The following is a 17,595-nucleotide window of genomic DNA, read 5'->3' on the forward strand; positions in this document are numbered from 1 at the left end:
ACTATACATTTGCATGGGTAACTCAAATAAAAAGTTCCACCAATGAGAGTAACTCCTGGTTTCAAAAGCAAAAACTGACATCTTCGCTTCTGTATATCTTGGAAAACATCTGGGAACATCTGGATCTTAAAACCCCAAAATTTTTGTTGTCTGTTTTTAAAGAACATATTCAAAATCCACATTTATCCAGCAAAAGTGCCACCAAAGCCACTAATGTTGAAGATTTAGTCTCCTCTCTATCCCCGAATATCCAAAATAGTTGAAATGTTTGTAAGTACTAACCCCCTGTTTTACTAAGTGCGCTAAACGCTAACGCATCCATAGACTAATATGCACACATTAGTGTTTAGCTTGCGCTAAATCGGTTAGCACACCTTAGTAAAAGAGGGCCTAAATCTTGATTTTGTTGTTTTTGTGATTCCTTAATTGATAGATAATAGACTTGAGAAAAAGGAGGAATTGATTTTTCAGGAACTAAATGTATATCCAAGAAATATCTTTTCAACATCTCTCTAGGACGTAACTGAAAACACCTTAGGGAAATTCAGGAAACGTAAATTATTATTTCGTGAATAATTTTCTAATAATTGTTTCTCCTCAAATTAATGTTATCTTCTATCAAGGTTTTCTACATTTGATGTAACTAGCTAAAGTCTTTATTCAGTTTATCAAACTGAGATTTCAAAGATCCTGTTTCAGCTTTTATTATTTTCAATTCTTGATTTTTTGTTCTTTCTTCCAGACAATGAATTTGGGGACACCATGACTTCCCCAGATTTGCTACTAAATCCCCTAATTAATCTAGAATTACTTCTGGGGGCTTAATCAAGGAAAATTTAGGCATTTATGTAGTTACAATCTGCGAGGGGATATGATAGAGACTTTTAAAATAATAAAAGGATTCGACAAAATAGAGCAAGAAGCATCGTTATTCACGTTGTCAAATGTGAATCGGACAAGAGGTCATGGAATGAAGTTGAGAGGCGACAGGCCCAGGACAAATACCAGGAAGTTCTGTTTCACACAGCGAGTGGTGGACGCTTGGAATGCTCTCCCGGAGGAGGTTGTGACGGAGACCACCATTCTGGGTTTCAATGACAAGTTGGATGCACACCTTCATGCAAATCACATTGAGGGATACGGGTAAACAAGGTCTTTTTCGGGGAACCACGTGTGCGGGTCACTGGACTAGATGGACCAAAGGTCTGATTCGGTGAAGGTGTTTCTTATGTTCTAATCCTCTATAATAAAACCCTAAGCACGCATGCGCACTTAGGAGGCCCTGATCCCTGCCGCTGTGCTGTGTGCTTCCGTGGCCGCATTCCATTTGCGGCACGTGTGATGGTTTGAGCTGCAGCGAGAGCAATGGCAGGAGGGTTCCTGGATGAAGCGGACAGGGTGCGGGTGCTGCGAGGTGTCCAGCTGCTACTGCTGCATGGGGAAGTGGAGGAGGAGAGGGAAAAGGGGCTGCTTTGGGGGAAGGGGTGTGCTGGGGGGCAGGCAGCAATCTTGGTTTGCTCGGGGGGGCCAGAGAGTGATAGGCAGGGGGCCAGGGAGAGAGACAGACAGAAAGAAAGACAGACAGACAAGGGGCCAGAGAGAGACACAGACAGAAAGAATGACAAACAGACAGGGGGCCAGAAAGACAGACAGCGGCCAAGGAGTGAGAAAGAAAGACAGGGGTTCAGGGAGAGACACAGACAGAAAGAATTACAGACAGAGGGCCAGAGAGACAGACAGAAAGACAGCCAGCCAGCGGCCAAAGAGAGAGACAAAGAAAAAAAAGACAGACAGCGGCCAAGGAGAGAGACAGAAAGAAAGACAGACAAAAAGCGACCAAGGAGACAGAAAGAAAGAAAGAAAGGACAGCGGTCAAGGAGTGAGAGAGAAAGAAAGACAGACAGGGGGCCAGGGAGAGACAGACAGAAAGAATTACAGACAGACAGCCAGAGGCCAAAGAGAGAGACAAAGAAAAAAAAGACAGACAGCGGCCAAGGAGAGAGACAGAAAGAAAGACAGCGGTCAAGGAGTGAGAGAGAAAGAAAGACAGACAGGGGGCCAGGGAGAGACAGACAGAAAGAATTACAGACAGACAGCCAGAGGCCAAAGAGAGAGAGAGAGACAAAGAAAAAAAGACAGACAGACAGAAAGCATCCAAGGAGAGAGAGACAGAAAGAAATACAGACAGACAGAAAGCGGCCAAGGAGACAGAAAGAAAGAAAGAAAGACAGCGGTCAAGGAGTGAGAGAGAAAGAAAGACAGACAGGGGGCCAGGGAGAGACACAGACAGAAAGAATTACAGACAGCCAGCGGCCAAAGAGAGAGACAAAGAAAAAAAAGACAGACAGCGGCCAAGGAGAGAGACAGAAAGAAAGACAGCGGTCAAGGAGTGAGAGAGAAAGAAAGACAGACAGGGGGCCAGGGAGAGACACAGACAGAAAGAATTACAGACAGCCAGCGGCCAAAGAGAGAGACAGACAGAAAGCGGCCAAGGAGACAGAAAGTCAGACAGACACATCTATTGTAGCACCCGTTAGTCTAACGGGCTTAAAGACTAGTTTCATTATAATAGCGGCCTCTGATTCGCTTCTCATCGTGGTTTTTGTTGGGGGGAGATTCTGCCTCCTACTTTTAGGAATGCATTCTGAAGCTACAGCACTCGAAGTCCCGAAAGACAATCTCAGCTGGGATCCGCCTTTCGCCCCTTCCAGCACGTCACAGGGCGTGCGTGTATATGTGGCACGCGCCTAAGTCGGACTAGGCCCCGCCGGCCTGGGCTTACGAGGCGCCCTCGTCACGCGCGGCTCGCCCTGCCACAGGCCACTTCCCAGCTGGGAACCGAAGCGCGCGACGCCGGCTCCCCGGCCGGCGGCCGAAGGGCGGGCGCCGGAAGTGCCACGTGTACCGAGTGCGCCTGCGCCACCTGGGGAAAGGAAGGCGGGCGTTTCCTGTGCCCGAGGAGGGTTTACGGAAAGGGAGAGAGAGAGAGAGTGCGCGCGCGCGCGTCGCCCTGATCATGGAGAGGCGGTGAGGACGGGCTGGAAGTGACAGGCGCGCTGTGGCGGGGACTCCTCCTGGCCCACCATGTCGAAAGCGGAGAAGGCCGGCTACGGCGCCCAGAACGGCGGAGCCGGGCAGGCCCACAGCAACGGTGAGTGCCGGGGGAGGGGGGGAGGACGGGAAACGCTTGCTCGTTTAGTCTGAGCCCTTCACCCCTGGCCACACCACCCTCCCCCTCCCCCTCAGCTCTTGATGCGCTTCGGTAGGGGGGGGGGAGGCGGGGTGGTCCTGAATCGCGGCAGGCGGGTTTTAAAAGTTCGTCCTCGGGTCACGTAAGATTGCAGCCCTTTCCTCTCCCCGGTCCCTAGGTTGAGCGAATGTCTTCCCTGGGGCCGGGCAGAGTTTGGGCTTTTCAAAAACAACACCCGCACACATCTGGCTGACCCCTGGATTGAGAGGATACTCGTGGGCACGCAGACACCTTTGGCAGCCAGGACCCCTGAATTGGCGTAAAGCACCTGATACTCGCTGGAAGCATACCGGAAACATCATGACTAAGCCATGAATTCCTAACCAAACCATGCCAGTTGCAGGGGTGATACTGTGTGACGTGTGCACGTCAAAATGCCCATTTATTCGCATGCAACAACTTTAAGAAATCCACCTAAGCAAGCTAGAAAGAGCTATTTGTTAAAGTTTGCGTATAGATGATATTCCTCATCAAACTTTGTTATCTTGCTCCATTAGGCTTCCAGCTCAATCAAAAACTGACTTTTGTCGGACTACCTCCCAAGGAACCTTAAGTTTTAGCTATTCCCCCCCCCCTTATTTTTATAGCTCTTTTCTAAACTAAGCCCGATCATTGCAGTGGCCAACTTTGTACAAGAGCCACAAACCATGATTGGTTTTCCCAGGATCCAGCAGTTATTGCCCAATTCAAGGCAATCAGCCAGCATCTCTCCTTCTTTCTGGAACCCCCCCCCACTGGTGGCTCAGGGCCTTCACGCATACACTGACGTCAATGTGACGACATGCATGTATGTGATGTCATTGCATAAACATCTACACACTCTGGATGCTTCGAGCTGCAGCCACTACGTTTAATGTGCCACGGTTCGACAAAGTTTGCAAAACACTGAGCTAGATGTTGCTGTGGCTTGATGATTTGTTATTCCTGCTTTATAGTGTGAGGCTATGAAAACAATCTCCAACTAATTTTGTCTAGACTATGGTTTTATGGAGCATGAGAAATATGGACTACATAACATAATATTGAAGCGATTCCTTTCTATTAGCACTTAGGTTAAACATGGTGGACTTTTTACACTCTTTGCCTAGGTTTATTGTATCCTACTACCAACAAATAAAACCTAGAGGGTTGAACGGTCCTCTGTTAACCCTCCATTACCAAATGAACAAAACATTGTCTTCCAGGCTGTTTGCTTTGGAATCTTGATCAACAAAATATCCTGATGGCATATTTATAAAAAAAAAAAAATGTTTTGTGTCTGTAGAAATATTCACAATGAACACTTGGTTCTATGTGTAAGCCATGTACAATACATGCATTGCTTAGGAATATGAATTAGCTTTATACGGTCAAGTATTTTAAATTTGTCAGTGTTAAGCTGCACTCAGAAATCACCTGAGACCACAGTGTTTTTATGGAGTTAAGTTATATCATATTTGGCAAAAAGCTTTAGTTCTTAGTGATGGTCGGCAGCTTTCAGATTTCTCTGAGAAGGCATTCTTCTCTTCTGTACTCCCATAGTGAGGCTTGTTGCTCAAGATTCTACTTTTGACATAAAGGGTAATATTTGTTTTAAATATTTAAATCATTTACATATAATTAACATATATAGATGTAAAGTAAATATTAACTTTCAGTACATAGAAAACCAGATTTAATTTCTCTCTAAGCTCATCTCTAAATACAGTACATTGCTGAAAATTATAACTTCAGCACAGAGACACTACTAGGCTCCCTTATCGACACAGCAAGACAACACCTCAGCATTGGAAAAAAAAAATGCTGCTCATACAGTTGGACCTGACGGCGGCATTTGACCTTGTAGACCATAACATCCTACTGCAAATCTTGGACTCAACAGGCATCTCAGATAAAGTATACTCATGGTTTGAAGGTTTCTTAAAATCCAGAACATACAAAGTAAAATCAGACAAAGAAAAATCCAAACCTTGGTCCAACCCCTGCGGCGTTCCACAAGGGTCCCCACTGTCCCCTACTCTCTTCAACCTATATACGGCCTCTCTTGGCGTTTACCTGAACAAACAAGGCCTCTCCTCTTATAGCTATGCTGATGAAATCACCATCCTCATTCCTTTCGACCAACCAATGCTCTTAATGTCAGACACACTACACAGAACTCTAGCTACAGTTACGACTTGGATGGAAGACCACAAACTGAAACTCAACCCAGACAAAACTAAATTCATCCTCCTAGAAAATAACAAAATCTCAACCATAACCAACTTAGAAATCAACTCGATCAACTACCCTTTGCAAACCACCCTAAAACTTCTAGGTATGACTATTGACAGAGGCTGCACCATGCAACCACAAATTAACAAAACAATACAGAAATCTTTCGCAGTTATGAGAAACCTTAGACAAGTCCGAAAATTCTTCGAAAAAACACGCTAACCCCTGTAGCGCACCTTGATAAAAGGAGCCCTTAGTGATCAAACTGTGTCAGAATTTATATCTGTTGTCTATATTTTGCACTATGGCCCCCTTTTACTAAACCGCGATAGTGGTTTTTAGCGCAGGGAGCCTATGAGCGTCGGGAGCAACGCAGTGTATTCAGTGCAGCTCCCTGTGCTAAAAACCGCTATCGCAGTTTAGTAAAAGGGGAGAGGATATATTTGTCTATTTTTGTATAGTTGTTACTGAGGTGATATTGATATCGCATATTTTAAAGTCATCTGCCTTGACCTCTTTAAAAAAAAAAAAAAAAAATCCCGAATATATATAATTAACATTTTCTCTGCGTACAGTGTGCTTTGTGTTTTTTTAAATTTTATTTGTTGGTAGATCATTTTGATTTGGTCATTTTAAAGATAGCTCGCAAGCAAAAAAAGTGTGGGCACCCCTGTTCTATGTGGTGCCGATATCGGTGGCCACCTAAAAAACATCTGCTGATTACCTATCAATCACGAGGTGGCGCTGTATAGAGAATCGCACCTCAAGGAAAGTTAGGCGCCGGAAATGTAGGCCAGAGTTTGCACGGACTACATTTCTGGTGTCCATCTTTGTCGTGATTTGCGCCACTGACACCACTTTAGACCTCCTAACGCCACTTATAGCGTTAGTCACACCCAGAGTTTCGTTAGATGGCTTAAAATGCCTACAAAGGCGTGATACCGAGGCCTATATTTTAGGCGCCAGTAGTTGCCTTGAAGCTCAGTTAAAAACATTGTTTCAGTGGTGGCTTTTTTTTTTTTACTGAGTTTCAGCGCCTACTGGTACCAGGCCTGAGTGTGTAGTCAATCATCCTACCCTGTTTCCATGAAAATAAGACACTATCTTATATTAATTTGGGGCCCATAAAAGGCACTAGGTCTTATTTTCGGGGAGGTCTTATTTTTTCATGTACAATGATTATCTCTCCCTCCCTCTCCTCCACCCCAGTTCTTCCTATTTCCTTTCTCTCCCACACATGTGCAGCATCCTTCCTTCCCTCTCACCCATCCCCTTGTGCAGTATCTTTCTATTCCTCCTTCCCATCGCCCTGTGCAGCAGAACCCTTGCAGCTTCTATCCCTCCCATCCCCCCATGGAACATTTTTTAAATCCCTCCCATCCCCCCCGCTGACCCTTTCATCTCTCCCACCCATCCGAACGCAGACCGTGAGACCGAAATACAGTACCTTATAAAACAAACCGCATCATCAACAGCATAGGCCCCATTTTGGATTTCTGACTCCTGGGCGTGAGAAAGCTGCGATGGGGCCTATGCTGCCGACGATGCGGTTTGTTATAAGGTACTCTATTTTGGTCTCGCGATCGGGGTTCGGATGGGTGGGAGAGATGAAAGGGTCACGGGGAGAGTGCTGCTGCTGCTGCTGCCGGCAACTAGGGCTTATTTTCAGGGGTATGGCTTGTATTAAGACCTACCCTGAAAATCATGCTAGGGCTTATTTTCAGGGTAGGTCTTACTTTCGGGGTAACACAGTATGTATTAAAATCTTGGGTAAAGAGCCAGGCTTTTTTATCTGCTTCCTGAAGTAGAGGTAGTTTGGAATTAGACATAACAGACAAGGATGTGAACTTGTCCCTCCTTCCAATGACGATGTGCCACATGTACACTGGATTCAGTAGAGCTATCCAGCCATCCTGCATCTCTGCCATAAGTATTGTTCCTTGTTTAATTAAACTGGATAGTTTCCATAGTTTATAAATTCATTCCAAAACAAATAGATCATTTCAAGTTTGTTATAATACAGGGTTTAAAAAATATATTAATGTGGGGGTTGCATAAACTAAACAGGATTAGTTGTCCAGCTTTTTTGCTTTTGGTTGATGTTTTGTGTTTTATTTTAAAGTTGGAAATCTAAATGGTGGTTTTAACCATTATGGATAGGGAAAGGAGGCTATTAAAATCTCAATGTAAATATTAAAACACGGTAAGTTAATTAGATGGTTTTGCACTGCCCCTCATTCTAGTCTAGTCGCATTGAGGATACGTGTTCACTGATTCTCATTATTATTATATTGAGTGCTTCATATATTTTGCAGAGTTATACGGTGGTTTATGTGAATTATCCTGCTAGTTCTTGTTAGCACCTCTGCTATTTTTGTATCTATGCAAATTATTGCATAGCTAGTGAAACAGCATGTTTGAGTTGCACATTTTGTTTGATCTTTTATCTACTGTTTTTCTAATCCCTGGCAACTTAGAGGTGGTGCTGTACACTGTTGAATCAAAATGTATTTACGGTAAGCTGTGGAAAACGAGCAGCCCTTGAGACACCCTTTTACCGAGTGCACGTAGTAAAACGCAGGAAAACATTGTAGAAGAGATGAAACCCATTCCTGTAGTCAACCTTTGTCTGGCCTAGAAGTTTAGACAGACTTGGAGGAGGAGAGAGAACATTAGGTGGGAAAGGAGTAAAGGAACAACAATCGCTTCCCTTACCTAAACATAAGAATTGCCACTGCTGGGTCAGACCAGTGGTCCATCGTGCCCAGCAGTCCACTCATGCGGTGGCCCTTAGGTCAAAGACCAGTGCCCTAACTGAGACTAGCCCTACCTGCATACTTTCTGGTTCAGCAGGAATTTGTCTAACTTTGTCTTGAATCCCTTGAGGGTGTTTTCCCCTATGACAGACTCCAGAAGAGTGTTCCAGTTTTCTGTCATTCTCTGGGTGAAGAAGAACCAAAACAAAAGTTTCTTACCAATATGTAAAATATGAAGTGGAGCAGAAAACAAATTCAACGTGTAGCAATTCCATTGACATCAGCAATTCCATAAGCTGACATGCATTGGGAGCAAGTAGAATGAAAATGGAGGAATACATCCTATGTCCTTTTTCCCCCTCCACAAGGCAATGGGAGCTTGGTTAATTCTTTTTGTAACTGTGTTCCATACTTCTATGAAGCCTGACTGCCTGTCTGCAATAGTTAGAAGGGTAGAATGTCCCCCTTCCGCTCCTTCTTCCACCCTAACCCTCTTCCTTTCCTTTCCTAGTAATATAGTAGATGACTGCAGATAAAGACTCGAATGGTCCATCCAGTGTGCCCAACCTGATTCAATTTTAATTTTTTTTCTTCTTAGCTATTTCTGGGCAAGAATCGAAAGTTCTGCCTGGTACTGTTCTTAGGTTCCAACTACTGAAGTCTCTGTCAAAGCTCACTCCAGCCCATCTATACCATCCCAGCCCAGCCATTGAAGCCCTCCCCAGCCCATCCTCAACCAAACGACCATATACAGACACAGACCGTGCAGGTCTGCCCAGTACTGGCCTTAGTTCTTCAATATTTCCTTTCCTTTCCTCAAGTCACCTAGAGCCTGGTTAGGTGTGCGCGACACACAAATATTAGATTAGAATTTAAATAAGCAAAATAAATGCACAAAACAATTTGATTGTGCTCAGTGACGTGAACATACTTTAAAAGCCAGCGGAAGGCAAGAGAGAGATGTTCAACTCTTACATCAAGGCACAGGCCCTCCCTACCTCCATTAGTTAAATACTTATAGCAGATGGTCTCATATAAATATAACGTATGTAGAAAAAATAAAATTACTTATGTTAAATAAGTCAGCGTAAGCTCTTGCAATTTGATTGTATTCCAAATGGAGGGCACTAAACAAAAACGTGTCCCGTGTCCTTAACCAACTGGAAAAAAGATTCCGTGTGCTCCCAAGGCCCACTACATATTTAGTGAATGATGAACTTTATGAGCTTGGACTTTTATTGATTTACCTACATTCTTAAATCGCATTGTGGAGAAAGCGGGACTTGGGAGCACACGGAATCTTTTTTCCAGTTGGTTAAGGACTCGGGGCACACTTTTGTTTAGTGCCCTCCATTTGGAATACAATCAAATTGCAAGAGCTTACACTGACTTCTTTAACATAAGTAATTTTATTTTTTTCTACATACATTATATTTATACGAGACCATCTGCTATAAGTATTTAACTAATGGAGGTAGGGAGGGCTTATGCCATGATGTAAGAGTTGAACATCTCTCTCTTGCCTTCCACTGACTTAAAGTATGTTCACGTCACTGAGCACAATCAAATTGTTTTATGCATTTATTTTGCTTATTTAAATTCTCTTGTGTTGTTTATACATTTTTCTGAGAATTTAGTTATTCTTTATCTTTCACTTGTATTTATTTGCTACTTGCAGAATAACAAACATCTCACAAGAAAAAAACCAGAGTAATAACTAAATCAAAAAATTCAGAAGTTATTACATTACTCGCCAGAGGTGGGCTAAACACTCCTGATAAGCTGGAGCTGTCCCTACTACTGAGCGCAGGGGCAATGTGAAACGACTTTTATACCAGCATGAGCAATGCTGGATTTCTTATTTGGACACTTTGTGGCCCAAAGGTCTTAATGAAAGGGTTGAATGGGTCACATTTTTTTTTGATTGACAGTAGGAGGTGGGTTTTGGCCATCAGCTGTTCTGGTCTTCCTGTATTGGTGCCTGTTGACCCCGGAAGTGCTCCCGGAAGTGTAATTTTTTGGCTTCTTAAGCAACGGTCATTCTAGTGCCGAAGTGCACGGAATGAGAACAGAGTTTTGAGCTGCATTATATTCCCTGACGCAGCCTCGTGTGAGGCGAAACAAAGACTTGTTGGAATTTAAAAGAGGACATGGTTTGTGAAAGGTTCATCTAGTGAGCGCCACCAATATTTTCTCTGGCCAGACGTTTTCATCTATGGCGTGTTCTCAACCATGTTTCCAAAGCTAAGTAAACTGTTTTGGTTTTTCTTTTCCTGTGCACAGTGATGGGTTTTTTCACCCTTTGATAAATTCATTTCAGTGGTGGTGGAGTTTTTTGCCTTTGATAAGAAATGAAGCAGTATTGAATGTTTATCAAGTTTTGATTGTGGACTGCTGTTAATTTGAATTTTGAGGCTTTTTCTCCACCTTTTATGTGAAATGTTTATCGGGAGTGTTTAGCCCACTTCTGGCGAGTAATATATATAACTTCTGAATTTTTTGATAATAACAAACATCTCATGCTAAAAAAAGCTTGAGAGCCGCTTGTAAGTTTTTAATAATTCAGTATAATAATTCAGTAGCAGGTGGCTTTTGACATTTTTGAATAGCATGGTAGATTTGTTCTAATTCAGCAGAGAAAATGAAAGCTTTTAAGCTTAATTTGGAGTTGTTTCCTTTTAATAAACTGAGGAGTCATATTTGTATTCTTCACTATTGGTCACTGCTGTCGAGTACAAGAAGGAAGAGCCTAGCATAAAGGTTTTCAAAGGGGTAAACGAGTTGTTTGATTCAAAAGAGATGCAATAAAACAATAAATAAATAAAAATCTCCTATACGAAAGTGTTTCCTCAGTTTTGGCTCTGAGTTGCTGCCTAAAGGTTAGTGCAGTAAAGCAAATGCCGATGTTGGCTAGAGTAAACATCCTTGAATTTAAGGTTTTCATCAATTCATTCCAGGATAGCTATTTTTTTGCCAGTGTGAATTCTGGCGGAAAAGACACGTATGCCAAGATTGAACTTTCTACTAAGGAATATTTGAATAATAGAGATTTGTTTTCCTTTTATTGTTATTACCTGTGAAGGCAGTCATAATTGCACTGATTGAAGTAAGCATTGCCAAGTTTGTGCCTGCGCGGTGCAGAAAGGTGCAATATAAATAAATAATGGGACGTCATAGTATAACATTTTATTTTCTCTCTTTTTATACTGTCCTGGCTCCTGAACCTCAACCCAGTAGCGGTTGCTACTTCCAGCCTCCAGTTCTTTGCTCTGTCCCAGTTCCTCCTAGTCACAGGGTGGAGCTGCTGCTATATTTTGTGACGCCAGTCGTCGTCTTTCCTTCCTGCCGTGGCTACTGCTGTCTTCTAGCACTGGCTCCACTGCCTAGTGGTAGATGCCGGACTCCAAATTTCAGTTACCTGGGCAATATTGCACCTGGGTTTATTTTAGCTATGCTTTGAGGTATATTAATCATATTGCTTGACATTATTTTGCCTCTCTGGCTATGGTGATCATTATCCTTGATACAAAGGACAAAGCTATAAATATCTTTGATCCTGCAAGAATTTCTGCAGAACAGTATGTAGTAGAAGTACTGTAGATTAAACTCCTTAAGGGGTTACAGTCCTAATCTAGAGTCTTGCTATCTAAATATATTGCTGCTTACATTGTACGTTGTATTTTATTCCATTACACTCAAATGTTTAGACCTTGATGTTTGTTGTAATCAGGGATGGTCTAAGGGAGACGCAGAGGAATGTGGGGAAAGATGAAGTGATTCATTGCTGGACTCTTTTACATAAGTCAATAGAGACTAAAAAGCAGGGCCATGTAAAAAAACCAGTCGCTCAATGGTAGAGCCGGGCTTTGATGTCTTTTGAAGTTCAAACCTAAGGGCTTCTTTCACCGAGGTAAAAAGTGGCCTTAATGTGCCCTTACGCAGGTCTTTCCACACACTAAGGGCTCCTTTTACAAAGGTGCGCTAGGGCCTTAGCATGCGCGCAAGCTGCTACCGTCTCCTTTTGAGCAGGCAGTAGATTTTTGGTTTGCGCGCGCTAATCTGGTGCATGCGTTAAAAACGCTAACGCAGCTTAGTAAAAGGAGCCCTAAATGTAGTCTAAAATAGACAACTATTTTCCGTATTAATGACCGTGTGCTAATGTTCAAAACAATATAAATAAAGAATTGGCTAAACGGTCCTCATCCCTTAAAGCAGTGGTCTCAAAGCCTTTGCAGGGCCACATTTTGGATTTGTAGGTACTTGGAGGGCCTCAGAAAAAAATAGTTAATGTCTTATTAAAGAAATGACAATTTTGCATGAGGTAAAACTTTTATAGTTTTGGCTAAGTCTTAATAATAATAATGTAATTTATAGCTATAGAGAAGTATGATCAAGAAACTGTTTTATTTTACTTTTGTGATTATGATAAACATACCGAGGGCCTCAAAATAGTACCTGGCGGGCCGCATGTGGCCCTCGAGCCACGAGTTTGAGACCACTGCCTTAAAGGGAATGTAAAGGCTAGAAACTAGTGCCGGTCCACAGAAATTTCCTGCCGGTCCACAGGGCCAGCACGTCCACAGGCCCAAAACAGTGTTCTTCAACCGCCGGTCCACAGTGCGATCGATGCGGCGTTATCTTCGAGCCAGCTCCCTCTTCCTAACTGATTCAGTGCACAAAGCCACGGGCAGCAGCTCCTAGGGGCATCCTGCGCCTGAACCGGAAGCCTTCTCGCTGACGTTGCAACGCCAGAGAGAAGGCTTCCAGATGAGGCACGGGATGTGCAAGGTGCAATTAGTACTATTATGGGGGCGGGGTCTGGGGTAGAGATGGGCGGGGTCTGGCCCACGACTTAGCCCAGTGTTGTTCAGCTGCCGGTCCACGGACCGACACCGGTCCACAGAATAATCCTTCCTCCCGTTATCCCACTCTTGGAATTCCTCAAAACCACACTCCACCAGACCCTCCCAAAAACTGAAACTATCATTCCCCTCTATAAAAGATATATCCTTGGCAGGAAAACTTTAGAACCACAGAACTCTGGAACAACCTCTCATCCCCACTCAGAAACTCAAGCTCCTTTCAATTCTTCCGCAAACACTTGAAAACTTGGCTCTTTGCAAAAATCTAATCACCTCCCATTCTCCAGTATTCTGTTCCTCTCTCTCCTCTTAATCCCTCTCCTTTATCCTTCACTGTAGTTCCTTTCCTCTTAATTCTGTAAACCGTTCCGAGCTCTGCGCTTGCGAAGATGGCGCGGTATACAAACCTAAGGTTTAGTTTAGTTTTATTTCTGCCGGTCCATAGGTGTAAAAAGGTTGAAAAACACTGACTTAAATGACAGATAATGGACATCAGTATGAGCCTTTCGTGGATCAACGGAAGAGTATAGGCTCGGGCTATGTCTCATAGGTGACTAGCACCAGACGTAAGTCCAAATGAGAGCTGCCCCATCCATCATTTAGTCCATCTAGACGTGACCACTCTATTCAGTGTGAACGTAAAAAATGCCTATTAAACATTACCATCAAGGGAGAGGACACAATAAAATTTAATGAAAAAAGAATTATAAGAAACGTGAAAGAAATATATAATAAAAAATAAGAAATCTTAATATCATCAATAGACTCCCAAAGACATCACAGTATATAAAGAGAAGCGGAGACTTAGAGGAGACATGATAGAAACCTTCAAAATCCTGAAGGGCATAGAAAAGGTAGACTGGGACAGATTCTTTACAATGTGGGGAACCACAAGTACAAGAGGGCACTCAGAGAAATTAAAAGGGGACAGGTTTAGAGCAAACACTAGGAAGTTCTTTTTTATCCAGAGGGTGGTGGACACATGGAACGCGCTTCCGGAGGCCATGATAGGCCAGAGCACGTTACAGGGCTTCAAAAAAGGTTTGGATAGGTTCCTAGAGGATAAAGGGATTGAGGGGTACAAATAGGAGTTGAGCTAGGTTATAGGAATAGTCAGGGACCACTGCACAGGTGATAGGCCTGAGGGGCCGCCACGGGAACGGACCGCTGGGCGGGATGGACCTCTGGTCTGACCCAGCGGAGGCAAATTCTTATGTTCTTAAAGTCCTTAAAGTGCAAGTGCTTAAAAAAAAATCCATGCTATAAAAGTTAATATTTTTGTAAGTCTTCAAGTGCTAATGTTGCCATTAGTGCATGGCCACTTTAAAAAAAATTACCTTATGACCACTTAAGGGCTCGCACAGTATTCCTGCACTCTCTGGCTTCTTACAAGCCCCCTTTTTTTTTTTAGCACGCACACATTTGGCAGTTACCACAGGACTCCCGAGAGTATCCTACAGCAGGGGTTAGTGTGCATTAATTATGGTACTAGCAAAACTTAAGGCCGCTTTTACTAAACTGCGTCAGGCACTAACATGCACCTAACAGTTTACAACCGCATGCTGTAGGACAGGGGTGTCCAATGTCGGTCCTCGAGGGCCGCAGTCCAGTCGGGTTTTCAGGATTTCCCCAATGAATATGCTTGAGATCTATTAGCATACCATGAAAGCAGTGCATGCAAATAGACCTCATGTATATTCATTGGGGAAATCCTGAAAATCCGACTGGACTGCGGCCCTCGAGGACCGACATTGGACACCCCTGTCCTACAGCATGCGGTTGTAAACTGTTAGGTGCATGTTAGTGCCTGACGCAGTTTAGTAAAAGCGGCCTTAAGTTTTGCTAGTACCATAATTAATGCACACTAACATTAACATTATGCTTCGGCAGTTAATGTGTTAATTTACAGCAGGTGTTAATGTGGCAGGGCAGTGGGGATTGCATCTTATATTTAGGGCGTTTTTAGCGCGCGCACAAGAATAGCGTGTGCTAGCCGAAAAATTACCGCCTGCTTAAAAGGAGGCGGTAGCGGCTAGCGCGCGGGGCATTTTTTGCTCGCGCTATTCCGCGCGTTAAGGCCCTAACGCACCTTCGTAAAAGGAGCCCTTAATGTGGAGGTATTGTGTGCTAACTTGTTAGATAACATGGTGTAGCTAACTGCGCCACATTTGCTGCAATGCAGTTAATGCGCAGGAAAGAACTTTTGCACTTTTAAACAGATGCCTCATCGGTTACTGCACAGGATTTTCAATTACTGCATGTTCATTTTGATAGTTACATGAAGTACGTGTAAAATATTGCCGTGGTTTGTAAATGAGAACAGATTTTTTGATCTAAAATGCTTCCTTGTCCTGTATTTGAATTTTATCAGGCAGCTAAAGGCAGACATGTACTGTTCCTGAAATGGAAAGACTCATAAGATCACTGTCTAAATCTTTAGATTACTGTAGTAAGTTTATTGATGTGAAATTATTTTCAGAATACTGTTGTTAATGTTTCTTTGCCACCTCTTAAGCCCACCTCCATTTTAAATGGTAAAATCTACATGTGAATGTGTGATTCCTCCACTGAAAAAGAAATGTGCCAGTCCATGGATTCTGCTTTTTATCATACTCAAATAGTAGGCTAGTTTTTCAAATTAATTTACCCGTTAGGGTAATGGGCTGACCCAGTGGGTGCTGCACTGCCTTGTGAGATAAGCTGAGCTCAGAAATCCAGTTGTATCTGGCCAGCTTGGAAGTCTATGAAAGCCAGGAAAGGAGGTTAATGCATGCAACCGATTCTAGTGACTTATTCATTTTTTGATATATATTTATCTATAAAAATGTAACTTGTTTGTTCTTTCTTCAAGGTCCTGTTCAGCACCCATTGACAATGCATTCAGCACAAATGTCTGTGGGACAAGGCTACCATTCTGCATTTCCTGGACCATATCCACATCAGATACCGTCTAAAACTCCTGTGCAGCCTGCTTCTGGACAGTTGAACTATGGTGGTTCTCACAATGTTTCACAAATAAGCAATTATCCAGGACCCATACAGACACAGAATAGACCATTAATGGGACCTCCTCAAGTAGCACCTTTACAACTTGTGGGCTCTATTCCCAGAATGCCACTTGCACCTCAGAACTCAACTATTATGCCTCCATCATCTGCTCCTGGAACTGCTTTCCCCCCACAGTCAGATTGGCAGTACAGTGCCTCTTCAATGAATCGGCCGCCACCAATGGGTGCTCAGGCAAACCATGTGGCTCTTGCAGCAGGAACGATATTGAGCCAGCCATCGTCATCGGGGAACACCCCAACAGCTAATCAGTATGTAGCATCTCTTGGAGGCTCATCGCTTCAAAACAGCTTCATAAGATCAGGTAGTAAAGCTAAGGAAAGTTTTTTTTTGGGGGGGAATAATGCTCAGTGTGTTTGGATTATCTGGGCTGAGTTAATTTTCCTTTTTATAGGTTATTTTTAGAATGGCATTGATGTTTAGGATAAATCGGGTATTCTGTTAAGATATAGAATGCTGGAATATTTGGCTGATAAGCATGGTTATTGGATATTTAACCCATCCTCGCCAAAGGCCCACAACGGGTTACAAAATTACATTCACAATAATTCACAAACAAAGGATGTGCATATTTAAGCAAGTCCTAAACTGATCTAACGAGCATTAACTACAAATTAACATGAATTGAGAAAATTTTGTTTAAATGAATTTGTGAAACAACTCTCCCCCAAAATCAGGAAAAAAAAAAGCCCAAATGAACAGAAAAATGTTGCCACATGTACATCCTTTATAACTGTACTCAGTTCAATATTTGGCTAAACTTCATCTGGGACTTTTCAGATATTCGTAGATCACCAAATCTTCCCAGCATATCAAAACATATTCATAGTCCTATCTTATAAACCACTGAATATTTTTCTAAAGTGTGTAGAATCTGCAGAGGGTTCACTTTCCTTTATTTACGAAGGTGCGCTAGTGTTTCTAGAACACGCCCACGATTAGTGCGCGCTAGCTGAAAAACTACCGCCTGCTTAAAAGGAGGCAGTAGCGGTTAGTGCGCGCGGCATTTTAGCCTTTGTAAAAGGAGCCCTTAGAGTTCATAGAAGGATAATATGAGCCAGTATCTTCAATGCATTCTTATTTTTGTATATTTTTTCTTATATATAAAGTGCAAATGCAGCAGTTTTTTGTGCAAACTTAGCAGTAATAAATAGAAGATGCATAAGAACTTATCTTCCTTTATAACCGTCAGAATTGGCCCCAAATTTGTGTGGGTTATTATTATTTTTTTTTTCAAATCAAACAAATGCAATAACCAGGTTCAGGGATTCATAGATCCAAAATCGACATACTGTTGATTTCTCAGTATGTGTCAAAGAAAATAAAGACATCTCTATCGCCCAGAACTCAACCTTCCAGAACTCAACCTCTTCCCAAAGTCCAAAGGTGGGTATTAGCTACAGGGCAAAAGAAAAATCTCTCTCTCCTCTAAAAAGAAAAAAAAAAAAAGGTTGCATGCATTAATCCT

The 17,595-nt window shown here is 42.8% G+C and overlaps 1 protein-coding gene across 1 annotated transcript in view; it reads left to right on the forward strand.

Annotated features, from left to right (window-relative positions):
- Positions 1-2,759: 2,759 nt before the first annotated feature.
- SEC24A (SEC24 homolog A, COPII coat complex component) overlaps positions 2,760-17,595 on the forward strand; it is a 70,896-nt gene continuing 56,060 nt past the window's right edge. Inside the window, exons 1-2 of the mRNA XM_033927287.1 lie at positions 2,760-3,151; positions 15,913-16,431. Of these exons, the coding sequence (XP_033783178.1) occupies positions 3,085-3,151; positions 15,913-16,431 (586 nt within the window). The 5' untranslated portion in view covers positions 2,760-3,084. The remainder of the gene's footprint in view (positions 3,152-15,912; positions 16,432-17,595) is intronic.

The sequence above is a fragment of the Geotrypetes seraphini genome, chromosome 18 (assembly GCF_902459505.1).
Source record: "Geotrypetes seraphini chromosome 18, aGeoSer1.1, whole genome shotgun sequence".
Lineage (NCBI taxonomy): Eukaryota > Metazoa > Chordata > Amphibia > Gymnophiona > Dermophiidae > Geotrypetes > Geotrypetes seraphini.